The sequence below is a fragment of the Periplaneta americana genome, chromosome 12 (assembly GCF_040183065.1).
Source record: "Periplaneta americana isolate PAMFEO1 chromosome 12, P.americana_PAMFEO1_priV1, whole genome shotgun sequence".
In the NCBI taxonomy this organism is placed as follows: domain Eukaryota; kingdom Metazoa; phylum Arthropoda; class Insecta; order Blattodea; family Blattidae; genus Periplaneta; species Periplaneta americana.
The window spans coordinates 56,232,054-56,246,570 of record NC_091128.1 but is presented as its reverse complement, the minus strand read 5'-3'; the positions used below and the strand labels follow the sequence as shown (position 1 = coordinate 56,246,570).

At 36.9% G+C, this 14,517-nt stretch overlaps 1 protein-coding gene across 2 annotated transcripts in view; it reads right to left on the bottom strand.

The window, feature by feature from the left end:
• Positions 1-14,517, bottom strand: part of eRF3 (eukaryotic translation release factor 3) — an 87,544-nt gene that overhangs the window by 20,078 nt on the left and 52,949 nt on the right. For both annotated transcript variants that reach the window (XM_069841368.1, XM_069841369.1), the window contains exon 6: positions 8,590-8,891. In XM_069841368.1, the coding sequence (XP_069697469.1) occupies positions 8,590-8,891 (302 nt within the window). The remainder of the gene's footprint in view (positions 1-8,589; positions 8,892-14,517) is intronic.

Here is a 14,517-nt window from a genome sequence, read left to right as displayed (position 1 = left end):
GATTAGATCTGAGATCGCTACCAAGCATATCATTTTGTTGTAGGGAGAACTCAAAGAACTGAAGATAGATGTGTTCAAGAAAAAGTATTTAGCATAAAAAACATTAAAGAGGAAGCTTTTTAAAAGAGATATTTTTGACAGGATTATTGAGTTATTACGTTGCTTTAAATGTTACATCTTCATCATTATGGAAGCAAATACATTTCAAAATGTCTGGTAATCTTTCTGGAAAATAAATATGAAAAACTTTTATTTGAAGTTATAATTAACTAAATTTGCAGCATTTGTTGCACAAGCCACTAGTATTCTTGAATTAGCATACAATATAAACTCATTTTGAAATCTATTAATTCAAAATAGTATATATGGTATTTCCAAGAATTCCTTATTCCCTAGTTGACATATAGGGCTTTATATGCAGCGTTTCTTTCAGATACCTCTCTGGAGGCCCTCCTCCCAGGGAAATTCGGAGCAACATTGCAGCAAAACTGAAAATAACTTAAACCATTATGTTACAACATTTTTAAACTGGAACTGTTTTTTAAAGATTTTAAAGTGTGTGCCATTTTCAGTTTAAGATTTGAGTTGGCAACACAATTGCACAGGAGCATGCTAGTATAATTCCACATTTATTACTTTGTTTTCTATGGCTGAAGGATTCTTCAGACTGAGAGATTGTGGTCTACTGGTGGTGTTGCATCCAGAAGTTTCCTCTACAGCTACACTAGACATCTTCAGTGGTGAGGCACATGTGGACAAAGTGATCTCCTTGGTGTACCAGGGGCAACTGATACTGTGACTGGTTGTGTATCAGAACGACTGAAAATGTCTACAATAGCTGTAGACGAAATGTCTGGATGCAACACTGCCAGTAGACTATGGCCTCTCAGTCCAAAGAATCATTTATCTATAGACGCTGGCCATGAAAGCCTACATTCTAACTTTGTTTACTGTTTGAGTGTTGATAAAGAGACTGCTCTGCTTGCTGCTGTCTTGACATATGAAACTGTTCTGGTAAGTAAACTAAATGGGTTCGATAATTCAATTCCCACCCATAATTATGCCATTATTACTTTCATTTTCACGTGTAGGTGTTACTTCCCTAACCCAGATTCATTTAAAAGGATTGTTATGGCCTATATGTTTCGCACTACACAATCACTGCCATTTTAAGGAGGACATTGACGACAAGCACATGTGAATAAGCACTTTGAACTACTGTGCTCTTTTTTAGTCAGGCCGTGAATTGTCGCATAGGTAAGTCTTATATAAAGCATGACCAGTGCTCCATGGGATGCACTGTGAATTGATTTGTGACACAAATTAGTGCAATACTGAGATACAGCAAAGTACAAATGTAGCAAGTGAATAATGGGCATTGAGTGCTTTGTCTCTTGGACACGTTTTCTTTTTTATTTTATTGGGTTATTTTACGATGCTGTATCAACATCTAGGTTATTTAGTGTCTGAATGATATGAAGGTGATAATGCCGGTGAAATGAGTCCGGAGTCCAGCACCGAAAGTTACCCAGCATTTGCTCGTATTGGGTTGAGGGAAAACCCCGGAAAAGACCTCAAGCAGGTAACTTGCCCCGACCGGGATTCGAACACGGGCCACCTGGTTTCGCGGCCAGACGCACTGACCGTTACACCACAGGTGTGGACTTGGACATGTTGATCTGATTAAAAGTTATCATTTTTTTCACTCGTTCTTCACTTTTCAATGACAAAATCAGAATAACAATAAACTTCTATTTTAGTGTCACAGTGGCAGGACGTAGCAAAAAACTGAGAGGGGGAGGGAGGTACTGACTTGAAAAACATAGAAAATAAAGGTGTAGGATCATCCAGCCATAATCCTGCGAAATCATTATTATTATTATTATTAATATTATTATTTTCCAATGGCGAGCATCGATGATCAAGTCTTTTTTATCTAGCTTCCCAGTACAATGAAAGAGTAATGGAACGGAGAAAAATTCTCTCCGGCGCCGGGATTTGAACCCGGGTTTTCAGCTCTACGTGCTGATGCTTTATCCACTAAGCCACACCGGATACCACCCTGGCATTGGACAGAATCGTCTCAGTTTAAGTTCCAACTCTTGGATTCCCTCTAGTGGCCGCCCTCTGCACTACGTCATAGATGCCTATGAACGAAGGACTGAAGTCCGCACATGTGCTGAGGTGCACTCGTTATGAGTGACTAGTTGGCCGGGATCCAATGAAATAAGCGCCGTCTTAAATCACAAGTGATTTGCGCATATCATATATATTATTTAATGTACCGAAGTACATATGATATTTCCATGCAGATATTCTGCGTCAGTCAGTCTGTTGTGCAGTACAGAAGGTGTTGTTTGTCCATGATTTGGTCAGGATTGCTGCACAAACACATCTGTTGGATTAGTATATGCCTATCCTGTGTAGATGGTGAGCCAGGCAGTTATGTCCTAACATCAACCTAAATTTTGCTACAGCTTCCTTGCGGTCTTTATACTTTAATTCCATTGATAGTTAATCAATTTTTTCCCATGACTTCCCTCTGGCAGCTGTAATATTTTCTTGCGTGTTTTCCATTTGAAATGCTTTCTTGATTTTTTCAATCTTCCTGAGAGGTTTGATTTGGAGTGAATTATTGTTTGGGGTTTTGTGAACTCCTACCATTTGATGAATAAATAATTATGACTATGATGATAATGACATTAATAGTCGTAAAAATTAACAGAGAAAATGATATTTTACTATAAATTAAGAAAATAATGAACATGAATATGAAGTATCAAATAAGTAACGACAAAATAACAAATACCTTGCATAAGAAGAAAAGTTTAATGGAATTTTTCTTGTTATACACTTTTAAATGACTTAATATGTAAACGTGTTGTCTTTTTTCTTCAATTTTAATTGGATTATTTCCACTCATCTACAGCAATAAACACATATATAATTCTTCCAGTAGCTACATACATCGTATGTGTTGCATACTTTTAAATAAAAATACAGTATATTAATTTAACAATGTTACACATACAAAACTGTAGTGACTGAAACAATGTGATAAAATTGATATATAATAGCATTGAAATATTCATTCTGCATTAGCTTGCAATTATGATTTTCTTGGTCTTTTGCTATGCACTATTAATACTGATTACACAACTCTCCTAGACCAGCTAACACTTTCAGTGATACTGTTCTATTTCTCCACTATGTAACCTCCCCTCCTTTGGATGCTCACTAGTCAACTAGGTACGGTATTTACAAATTTAGTTTACATTTAACACATGAAAGTGACTATCATAAATACATTTCTAAATATAAAAACATCTAAATGTAGACAGAAACTTCGAAGAGTTTGCTAAAATAGACGAATTCGCACAACCAACCAAGCCTTTTGTATCATGGACCAACACACTTCTGGATGACCTTCAAGAGGGCGGAATGGAGCAGATGAAGTAGATGAAATGCAACCTACATCACTCCCTTCCAGGAAAGAAGCATTTACAGTACTGTCGATGATTGACAGTGTTACCAGAGTGAACAATACCAATGAAAATGTTGTAAAACTCTTTGATGTGATTGAGGTCCACATATCTAAGCACTACAACAGTAGCTTGAAGCAGATGTCGATTGACTTTCGATTTAAACCTCAATGATTCGGAAATTAGAGGTGGCATCATTATTTTGCTGAGTAGTTTTTATTTCTTTTGCAATTTTTTAAAATTTGATATTAAAGGTAACGTAATCATAATTTCTTCTTTACTTCATCTTTTAAAATTGATATTTATCACCAACAAACTAACTAACTGCCTCCTTTCTAGTGTGGATAATTTGAAATTGCGTAATTTGAAGAGTGATTTTTGGGGGGGGGGGGAGGGTTCTTTGAATTAACGAGTTTTTATTGTAATATAAGTAATAAGTATAAGGTGAAAATATATAACAAAATTCGAGACCACTGACATTTTTACATTATGTAGCACAAAAATATAGAGAATAAAAATGTAATTTACTTATTACTTATCATTATAAGATCACACAATTAATAACACAAGACATTTTAACCTATTTGTGTAATGGGTTAGCAGGAGAGGAAAATGATGAACTGCCATATGTTATGTAATTGATCTGCAACACTTACGAAATCAGAAACATCTAAACTATATCATTCTTTCTCTAGAATTAATGTATTTTCAACACTGCTTCTGCAATCATTATTACATGAGAAAAGAAAATAAAGAAGAAAAAGAAAAATAGCATTATTGCTTATTCATAAAAATTCCATTACAGAATCTTTAGACTGAATAAAGTACCAAAGTTTTCGCCTGGTAGCTCAGTTGCTAGGGCAACTAGTTATGAACTGGAAGGTCCAGCATCCAATCCCAGAGGTGGTGAGATTTTCTCATTACCAAGACTTCCAGAACAGCCCCGAGATTCAATCCATCTATCAAACTGAGAACCAGGAAGGCAGTGGGAGTGCAATGCTGACCACAAAACCTTATTCTAGTGCAAAGGTCAAGAAAACATGGAGCTCTACCTATATGCCCCAAAGGACCTTTGCCTTTATCAAAGTTTATTGCACAGCTATGTCAGAACTGAAACAACAATGTTCTCATATGGGTACAATGGTACTCGTAATAATACTACTTCATTAATTCATTACAGTCGTCTCTGTAACAATGTAGTTCAGGATAATTAAATTTGTGTAGATCCTTTTTAACATTTTTTATGTTATATTATTGGCTAAGACCACACCGTACATGAGCCTGGCTCTTACGGTAATGGCTAGAAACATTTTTGTTTTATAATTTTAATTTGTACTCACTAGCTAATAAAAAATAAATAAATAATTTGTTAGAGGAAATTCTAAATTAAAAAAATAATCTGCATTTAAAAATTACTAATATGAACGATTATTGGGAATTTAAGACCTATTTCGTTTTATTAGATAATGTTTTCAATGTAAAAAAATTTTAAGAAAATAACTAGAGTTGATTTGCCCTTCATCATCAGTCTGTGTTATTTTCGCCTAAGAGCATCAGAGTACACATTTCCAAGTAATTATTATGACATTTCATGTGCACAGTTCCTAAATAATTAGTTGTTTTTGTTGTTATACAATGGCATTGGGATTGTTCATTTATGTCTGTGCACTGAATGCAAATAAGACCTGGTAGTTTATGAGAAAAGAGATATAATTAGCAGTGGCGGCTGATTGGCTGAGGCAAGTGAGGCCGGGCTTCAGTCACTTTGCTTCCTTAAACTAAAAATTTTAGTGGTTTTTAGTCGTATATAACATATTATATTAGTTATAAGTTAGTTTCCCAAGGGAAAAAATGGAACTCTCTGGATCAAAATCCACAGTTAATTCCCGATTTACCACGAAAATCGTCTGTAGCTGCATTTACATTGGCAACAGGCCATGATTGTTTGGCCAAACACCTGCATAGAATTGGAATATATCAGTCCCCTAACTGTCCATTGTGCAACTCAAACCAAGAAATGGATTCGGAACATCTCAAAATCTGTGCTTCAGTGGCTGGTCATGATAATATCTTTGAAAAATATTGGAGTGCAAGAGGTCAAATGACTTTATTGTCAAACGCCTGGCATTAGAAAACAACAACATATTAGTTATTTCAATGAAGCGTATAGAGTTGTAGTAGTAGAAAACTTTGTGATGTATATAGACCTGTCTTGCAGTAAAATTTGTTCCTGAGGCCAGGATCGCTCGTCGGGTCTGGCTTCTGCATTTCGTATGTTTGCACGGGTTTTAAGGTTGCACTCGGAAAGCTGAAACTGAGGCACATTTCTTGTGGCCTAGCAGGTATTCCCCCACCCATCAGCCTTCACTTCTCCCATTCACAACCCGGTCTTGTGTCAATGCTGGTCTCAAGTGTCGGTTAGGATGGGAATAACAGTGATGAATCGTCGTGTGGTCCACTGTGATTATGTGTTTCGGGAAAATAGAAATCGAAAGAAATGCGAGAAATAATGATGATAATTGTAATAAATTCATTGTTAAAGTATCGTTATCGATAGGAAATAATATTGAAAAAGGAATGATAATTTTTCAGAAAGATAATCTTAAACGCGAGCTTTCAATGCATTCTGGTGTGAGTAACATAAATGGGTCTTTGGTAATGTGGTGCGAAATAAACTTTTCTGTTGGTCGTGCTTGTTGCTGTCAAAGAACAAAACAAAAACAAACAAAAAAAGAGAGAACAGTGTGTCTACTGAAACTTCAGCATTCTGAAAAATATTTCCAGGGGAATTTCAACACATGCTTCTTCAGTTGAGCATAATATTCGTTGCTTTATAAAATTAAATAGTTAAGCCTACTGAAATTAACTCACAGCATAGCAACTTATTTGAAGATTGACATGTTATTTTTCATCTATGTTAATAATAATAGTAATAATAATAATAATAATAATAATAATAATAATAATAATAATAATAATAATGATAATATAGTAATAATGTCAATCATAATAAAGTATCATCAATAATAAACATTTTGCATGGAAGGTAGCCTACTATCTTAAACTACTTACTACAGGCCTCACCAAGGATTTTAGTCACTAGCCGCTACTGATAATCAGACAGATGGACAAAGATGATAAAAGTTACTTTTTCTCGTCGTAGGGATACTGAAAATAATTCCATACGAATCTTGAAGCTAATTTTATAATCATTTTCCCACAATTTCTAATTAAAAACTACAAAACTATAGCAAATGTTATCACACTAGCATTGTAACCCATTATGAAATAATGAAGTCAGTAACAACTTAAGATTATTGCTATACGAGTTCTTCAGAAAATGTCTTGCATTTTATATTAAACATGCATTATACTAGGTGAATCAACATTCACATTCACTTACCATTTTAAAACGTCACTATATATGTATTAAATTTATTGATTGAACAATAGTGAGAACTGAAAGATTATGTCTGCCATTTGTCACAAAACAAACAATCTGTTATGGTGTTAATTTTATCCACAATTCTCTGCTTGAGTGTGTTTAAGTCTGCTAAACGTATCTGAAACACTTCACTTTTCAAAAAAAATTCCCATAGGAAGAAATCAAAAGCTGACAAATCAGGTGACTGGGCCAAGAAAGCGGGGAATTAATTAGTGCTAAAACACCATCCTTAAAAATGTTTGAATGTCGAGCAGTAGGCGCTGTTGCTCCTTCTTGTTGAAAATAAACTGTAGCAGGGTCAACGTTTCAATTGTGTAATTCTGGGAAGCTGAACTGAGTGTGCATATACTCATATTGGCACAATGTCACAGTTATTGTACAGCCATTCCCATCCTCAAGAAAATAAGAACCAATGGTCTCGAAAGTTGATATTCAACACCATAAAGAAACACTCTAACTGCAGAGTTTTTCATGCAGATGGCGAGAATTAGCATCACTCCAGTATTTCATGTTTTATTTATCAACATGGCTAGACAATTCAAAATGATCTCCACCTGACATTATCAGTCAATAAATGACATCCAACTGCTCATTAATTAAGGCATAAATTGCTTGCAAAAAGCTGTTCTACAGCAAAATCCGATACACTGAGATGTGTGTCACATGAAGTACCAATGTATGTCTGCTGGATGAACATCTGGGTTTTGAATGATCAATGTCATCTGGTGTTTGTGTAATTTTTACACTGTCTCCATGTTTCTTATCCACTGCAGACGTTGTAGTCCGAAATTTCACTCATTTTTTATGATGTGCTGATCTGAAATATTTCCATGTCTCCTAATACTGAAGTGTCGCCTAAATACTTACTGCATCACAAGAGAATTGCAATTTTTAAAAAGTCTCTTATAGTGAATACACGATGTGCATTTGACTAACCATCCATGTTAAATTAAATGGCTTATCTAGTTTGTGGAAGTCACTTTAGCCCCATTCTGCATGAGTCAAAATGGTAGGCGAGTGTTAACTTCCTCTATATTAAATCCAACACAAGTTGGAACATGAAAAACACTATTATTTATCATCACGGTATTCCTACGTTTCAACATAATTCTCTTAGCTTCTGGTTACGAAAGCCATCTATAACAGCTGGGCAGGCCAACAGCAGGCTAGTTGGTCTAGGCCCTTGAAGGACTGTAGTGCCATGAATTATTATTATTATTATTATTATTATCATTATTATTATTATTATTAGTATTATTGGTTAGCTTGTTAAAGCTATTAGAAAAAAGTTTCAAGACTTGCACACCAATTCTTTCATCTCAATCACCACCTTCAAATAGCACACTGTGAGTCCAAAATCATATATATAGTCTGTAATGTGTGGAAGTATTGGTGTTTCACTTGCTTTTTACAAACGTGTCCATATACACTCACACATAAATTTTATTATCATTAGCTGTAAGTCATCAGAACAACTGTCCTGAGTGTGTGAAGTAATATAAAGATAAAAAGACCAGAATGGAAATTTTCTGAACAAAAGAAACAGTTAAGTAAATTGGCAGCAAAGTCTCTATTTTCTCCCAGTGGGCTTTTGAAGGCATTACAATTACATATGAATCTTTACTCCCTTTCCTGAAAGAAAAATTGCAAGAAGACAGTTACCTGTACCATGGGCACAATTTCTCATCTAGTGGATCCTTCAGGCCCAGGCCTGTAAGACCTGAACAAGGCATGAAGGTTAGGTCTTTCTGAGGGTTGAAGCCTAGCTTCCGCAAGTAGGGCATAATCTTGTCTCGACATTCATTGTATCGTGCCTCTGACCATTCTACTGTTGGATCGTCCATTTTATTTACTAATACTACCAAATGCTTCACTCCAGCTGTTTTTGCTAACATGGCGTGTTCTCGTGTCTGGCCACCTCTGTCAAATCCTGTTTCAAATTCGCCTTTACGTGCAGAAATTACCTGAAAATGATATAATATGTCTAAATATTACACAATCCAATTTCAAAAACATTTACAAATATCTAGCCGGCATACATTTCTTTTCCACAAATAACAACTCTGCATTTCACGAAAAGTAAATGACGTAAATACAAAATAAGAATATGCCTTTACTTTAAAAGATAACATGAGCAGGAAATTAACAGGAACAGATACTAAAGATAACGTAACATGCATACCTGAAGGCAATGAGCCAAATATTCATAGGTCATTCATATAAGCAAACACTTGTTAGTTATTGTGAGAAACACTCAGGCAGTTCATATAGTCAGTTTTAAGCAATCAATGAAGATATCCTCAACTACTGCAAGTATGGAATCATTCCAGGATGAACAATATTAGCTAATCAATTTTATGATCATGGAGACCATCTGCAGAGATTCATAACTAAATAGTTACTAACTCAAAATTTTCTCGGGCTTCCAGCCAGGTCATAAGTTGGTGATCCACCGACGTTTCGAGGATGTTCATCTTCCTCATCTTCAGGGTTAAATGATATCTAAGGGTACCCAGCTCCTTAATTTATAGTGCCAGAGGGAGGAGTCAGCCGAGGAGCTGTGCGCTGATTGGCTCTTATTAGTGCGGACAGCGGCGTGAACACGGCCGATGTGTCGTCTTGCTTTGTGTTGTTCGGCTGATTGACCGTGGGTCTCACGATGGGCTCGGTGGACGAGTTCTTATGTGTCCTCCGCTGATGATGGCCCGTCATCTGGACATTGAGAAATTTAATAGCCGGTGCCCATGCCGCACTTAGTTGGAGACCCAAGTCCGATTCAGGTTACCGCGTTCCGCCGCTATGGCCAGGGTTTCCTTTACTCTTCTATCCCAGAAGCCCAAACACTTCGCCAAGACCTCGGTGTTATTAAAATTAGCCCTATGGCTTTTTTCAATACAATGTTCAGTCAATCCGGATTTTTCGGGCTGCATTAATCTGATGCTTCTTTGATGTTCCGAAAGACGCGTAGTTATTGTGCGTCCCGTCTGCCCAATGTAAGCAGCCTCACATTCACAAGGAATGCGGTAGATCCGTGGTACTCTGAGGCCTAGATCGTCAGCGGAGGACACATAAAAACTCGTCTGCCGAGCCCATCACGAGAACCGCAGTCAATCAGCCGAACAGCACAAAGACCCTGGCCACAGCGGCGGAACGCAGTAACCTGAATTGGGACTCAGGGTCTCCAACTAAGCGCGGTATGGGCACTGGATATTAAATTTCTCAATGCCCAGACGACAGGCCATCATCAGCAGAGGACACATAAGAACTCGTCCACCGAGCCCATTGTGAGACCCACGGTCAATCAGCCAAACAGCACAAAGCAAGACGACACGTCGGCTGCGTTCACGCCACAGTCCGCACTAATAAGAGCCAATCAGCGCACAGCTCCTTGGCTGACTCCTCCCTCTGGCACTATAAATTAAGGAGCTGGGTACCCTTAGTTATCATTTAACCCTGAAGATGAGGAAGATGAACATCCTCGAAACGTCGGTGGATCACCAACTTATGACCTGGCTGAAAGCCCGAGAAAATTTTGAGTTATCACGTCACCAGGAAAGCTTCAGTAGTTATTTCTAAATAGTTACTGTGTATGAGTATTAGGCTGAAGAAGAAGTCAACAATTCCACTCTTGTAACCACCTTCACAGGTGATTAAACATGATGCCAAAAATGTGACAGAAACAAAATATGTGTTACCATGCAATGGAACTGCACTTCATCACCTTCCAAAAATTTCAAAGCATAACTTGATAAATCAATGGTTTTACGACCATAATAAGCTTCTTTTTTAGGACAACATTCTGCAGGTGACGAAAAAATTGCACTGAGTGCTTCTGTACAGTTCTGATCTGTTGCCATGTAATTTTAATATATATATATATATATATATATATATATATATTTTTTTTTGGCTTCTGAAGACAGCATTAAAAGGGTAGATTTCAACTTTAATGCAAAGGTGCAGGAAATCATCTCATAATAGTTCAAATGGCTATGATGATTGTCTTATAAAAGTGGGAGTTCACGAAGTGGGACCAGAATCTAAATCACTATAATGAATTTTAATTTGTATTAAAAGATATCAGCATCAGCTAGGTTTCATCTGACTCTCACTTTATGAGTACAATGCCGCTCTTCCACTGCTGCCCACCATTACCATTGATAGCAGATGTTTGGCCAGTCCATTTGGTTCACCTACATTTGATGTCCAATGTGCACTAAAATGTGGTTCACTTGAATTAACATCCAAGAGACATTTGGTCCACTGGTTGTTTTGATTCAATTTGTCGACTAGATAATGAAATAAAATGCGCAAAATGTGCAAATAATATTAGTGTTTGGCACAATGTACGGTCAAGGGCACAGTTCTCTTGCTGCACAGCATTAAGTGGTTTCTATCGCAGGGGCCATTGCCGAGACTGCAGACACATTCACAGTATAAATCTTCTAGTGGAAGTCACATAAAAAGTGTGCACTCAATGTCAGGTTTCTGACATCTTGTCAACCCACTTGAGGTATGTGGATAAAAAAGTGAATAATTGAGGCAGAGTCTGGTGGAGTTCCTGGGTAGCTCAGTTGGTAGAGCATTGATGCACTCAGCACTCGGTTTGATGCCCGGCCCCGGAACAATTTTTCCCTTAAAATTAATTGAGTCAGCTTTACGGGGAGCTATACCTGGAAGCCAGATTTGTACAATAGACATTACTGTTAAGAGAAAACCACAAATTTAAGTCACACAGAAAGTGTGCACTCAATGTTGGGTCTCTGACGTCTTGTCAACCCACTTGAAGTATGTGGATAAAAAGGAAATAATTGAGGCGGGGTCTGGTAGAGTTCCTGGGTAGCTCAGTCGGTAGAATGTTGGCGCGCTCAGCCAAAGGTCCCGAGTTCAATGCCCGACCCCCGAAACAATTTTTTCCTTGAAATTATTCAAGTCAGCTTTACAGGGAGCTATACCTGGAAGCCAGATTTGTGTAAAATCTATGTCGGTTTCGATCATTACTTCTACCACTTTCACTCCTTTAATAAAGATGGTTCACAATATTGGTGGTGCACACAGCGAAGGTCCTGGAATGCTAAATGCAATACATGGGTTGACCTAAAAAATACTGAAGTGCACAAGATGGTACGAGAGATCATCACTATGGAGCAGGTGTGCAAGGAGAAGTAATAAAGTTGATGAACAATTTGAAATGCAGAAGAAAATCTACATACTCTCAGCACAGTCATGTGAATGACTTTATGAGATGTGCAAGATGAAGAATTACTACTGATGTTGCCAGAAAGGATTATCTTACGACGACAAATCAATCTCTATCAAAATATAGGATGACTTACCAATCCTGCTTCACTGGAACATATTGACTATCCTAGTGAATATTGTGTTATCCTTAGTCAAAACAGGTTTCTTTTGTGTGATATGGGGAAAAAGGATGAGAACAGAGTTATTTTCGCAACAATGGAGAACCTCAGAGAGTCCATTAATGTTCGCAGAAGGAACATTTAAAACCGCGCCAAATCAGTTCATGCAATGGTTTATATTTTCCAAGAGCATACTTCCCATGTATATATACACCAACTGCGTGAAAAATGGAGAACACTTACTGAATACTGTACGAACATGTTGTGGATACGCTCAAGAAGGTAATATCAACCCTGGAACAATAATAATGTATTTCAAAACGGCCAATACGAATGCAGCTTAACAAGTGTTCCCAAATGCAAATATGAATTGCTCGCACGCACGCACGCACACACACACACAGTGTAACAGATTTAATGTTTATAAATTCTGGAATGTGTTTCAAGGCACATCCTACGTCGATTAAACTTAATATACCTATATCCAAAGTCGAGATGACAAAGATAAAGAAGCAGAACATCTTGTGCCTCCAACCACTGTAGAACATTATTTATTAGAGCACATTCCCAACATTAGTAGAGTCCCATCATTACTGGGTCTGTTGTCATTTGGAGTTAATAGCCTCACAAGCTAAGCTCTGCTAGACAGTTAGAGTGTGTGCGACTAGTATTTTGTGCTGTGTTTTGGCTATTAAAAAAAGCCTTTTGTTTATTCTCGTCAGGAATATGCCGACATCATGTATGTGTATGGATTGTATGACAGTAATGCTACAGCTGCTGTTTTTGAAATATCAAGTAAGATTTCCAAATCGTAGGATTCCAAATGCACAAGTATTTTCGTGTACCAGCTGCTTTCAGTGACTGGTGAACTACCAATGAGAAAGCACAACGAGAAGAGGAAGCAATGTTACAAAATTACATTATTGAAATGGCAGCTAAAAATCCATGAAAAAGCAGACATTTTGTTGTGTGTGAATAATACGTAGTGGTTGCAATCTTAATAATATTTTGTTCAATCTGTTGGATATATATATATATATATATATATAGTTAACTCTGTTGTAGTGAACATTCGGTTAAAGTGAACCTAAATCATTGGTCCCAATCAGCAAACATTTAAAGCACATTTAATATTTCCGTTTATAGTGGACCTAAAAATTAAAACTTCCAAGAAAATGTTTAGAACAAAATTTCAAATCTACTACTCCTCAAGTACACTGAAAGACAAAGAAAGGTTTTTTTTAAGCTTTCTGGACAGCTTGGAACATGTTAAAGAGAAAAGTGTATGCAGTGAAGGATAAAGAAAGGATTAGTTCTGCTGACTCCTTTAAGAGAGTTATTATTCAGAAGTCTTTAGAAATATCTCTCAATGGGTCTATTCTGAAAACCAAAGCTGAGCAGCTAGCCAAGTTATGAGACAAAAATCAAGAACTTGTGTGTTCGGAAGGGTGATTGGACAGGTAGAAGAAAAGGCATGGCATTATAGTTGGGAAACAAATTCTGTGGATCGAGAAATGACGTCAGAGTGGTTGACTATGGAGTGGCCAAGACTTCGTAAATGGCTATTCGCCTGACGACATTTTGAATGGTGACGAGACTGGACTATTCTATCAGTTAGTGCCAGATAAAACACTGACGTTTAAAGGAGAAAACTTGTTGGTGGTAAAATGTCTAAAAACCTAGTAACATTATGGATATGTGCTAACATGTCAGGGTCAGAGAGGAGAGAATAAAATTATTGTATTGCATGCATGAAGTACAGTATTATTTTAGTTATATCATTTTTCATTCCTCTCAATTTAAGGTTTATTTATTTATGATTTTATTGCCAGAAATATTAATATTGTCAGTAGTATAAAAACAGTCACTTCGGTTTCAGTGAACCTCGGATATAGTGAATGAAATATGCTGGACCGCAGAGGTTCACTGTAACCGGAGTTGATTTATATTGTTCAAACCTACCATCCATGCATCTGTTTCCACTGCTTGTGGGTCATGGGTGAGTCAACCTGATAACCGCAGTGAATGAGTGTCAATAAGTCTGCAGTAAATCTACCTACAGTTCGTCACGTAAGTTATTACTAGAGTCCAGATTTCCTTTCACTATCAAATCTTAAAACATGCATGCATTCCTGGACTACTGGATGACAAAAAAAAGTAAAAATATGCACTATCTAAATTGAGTTCTACATTATGTTACATTTTTATTTTATTTTTTGGGATATGATGA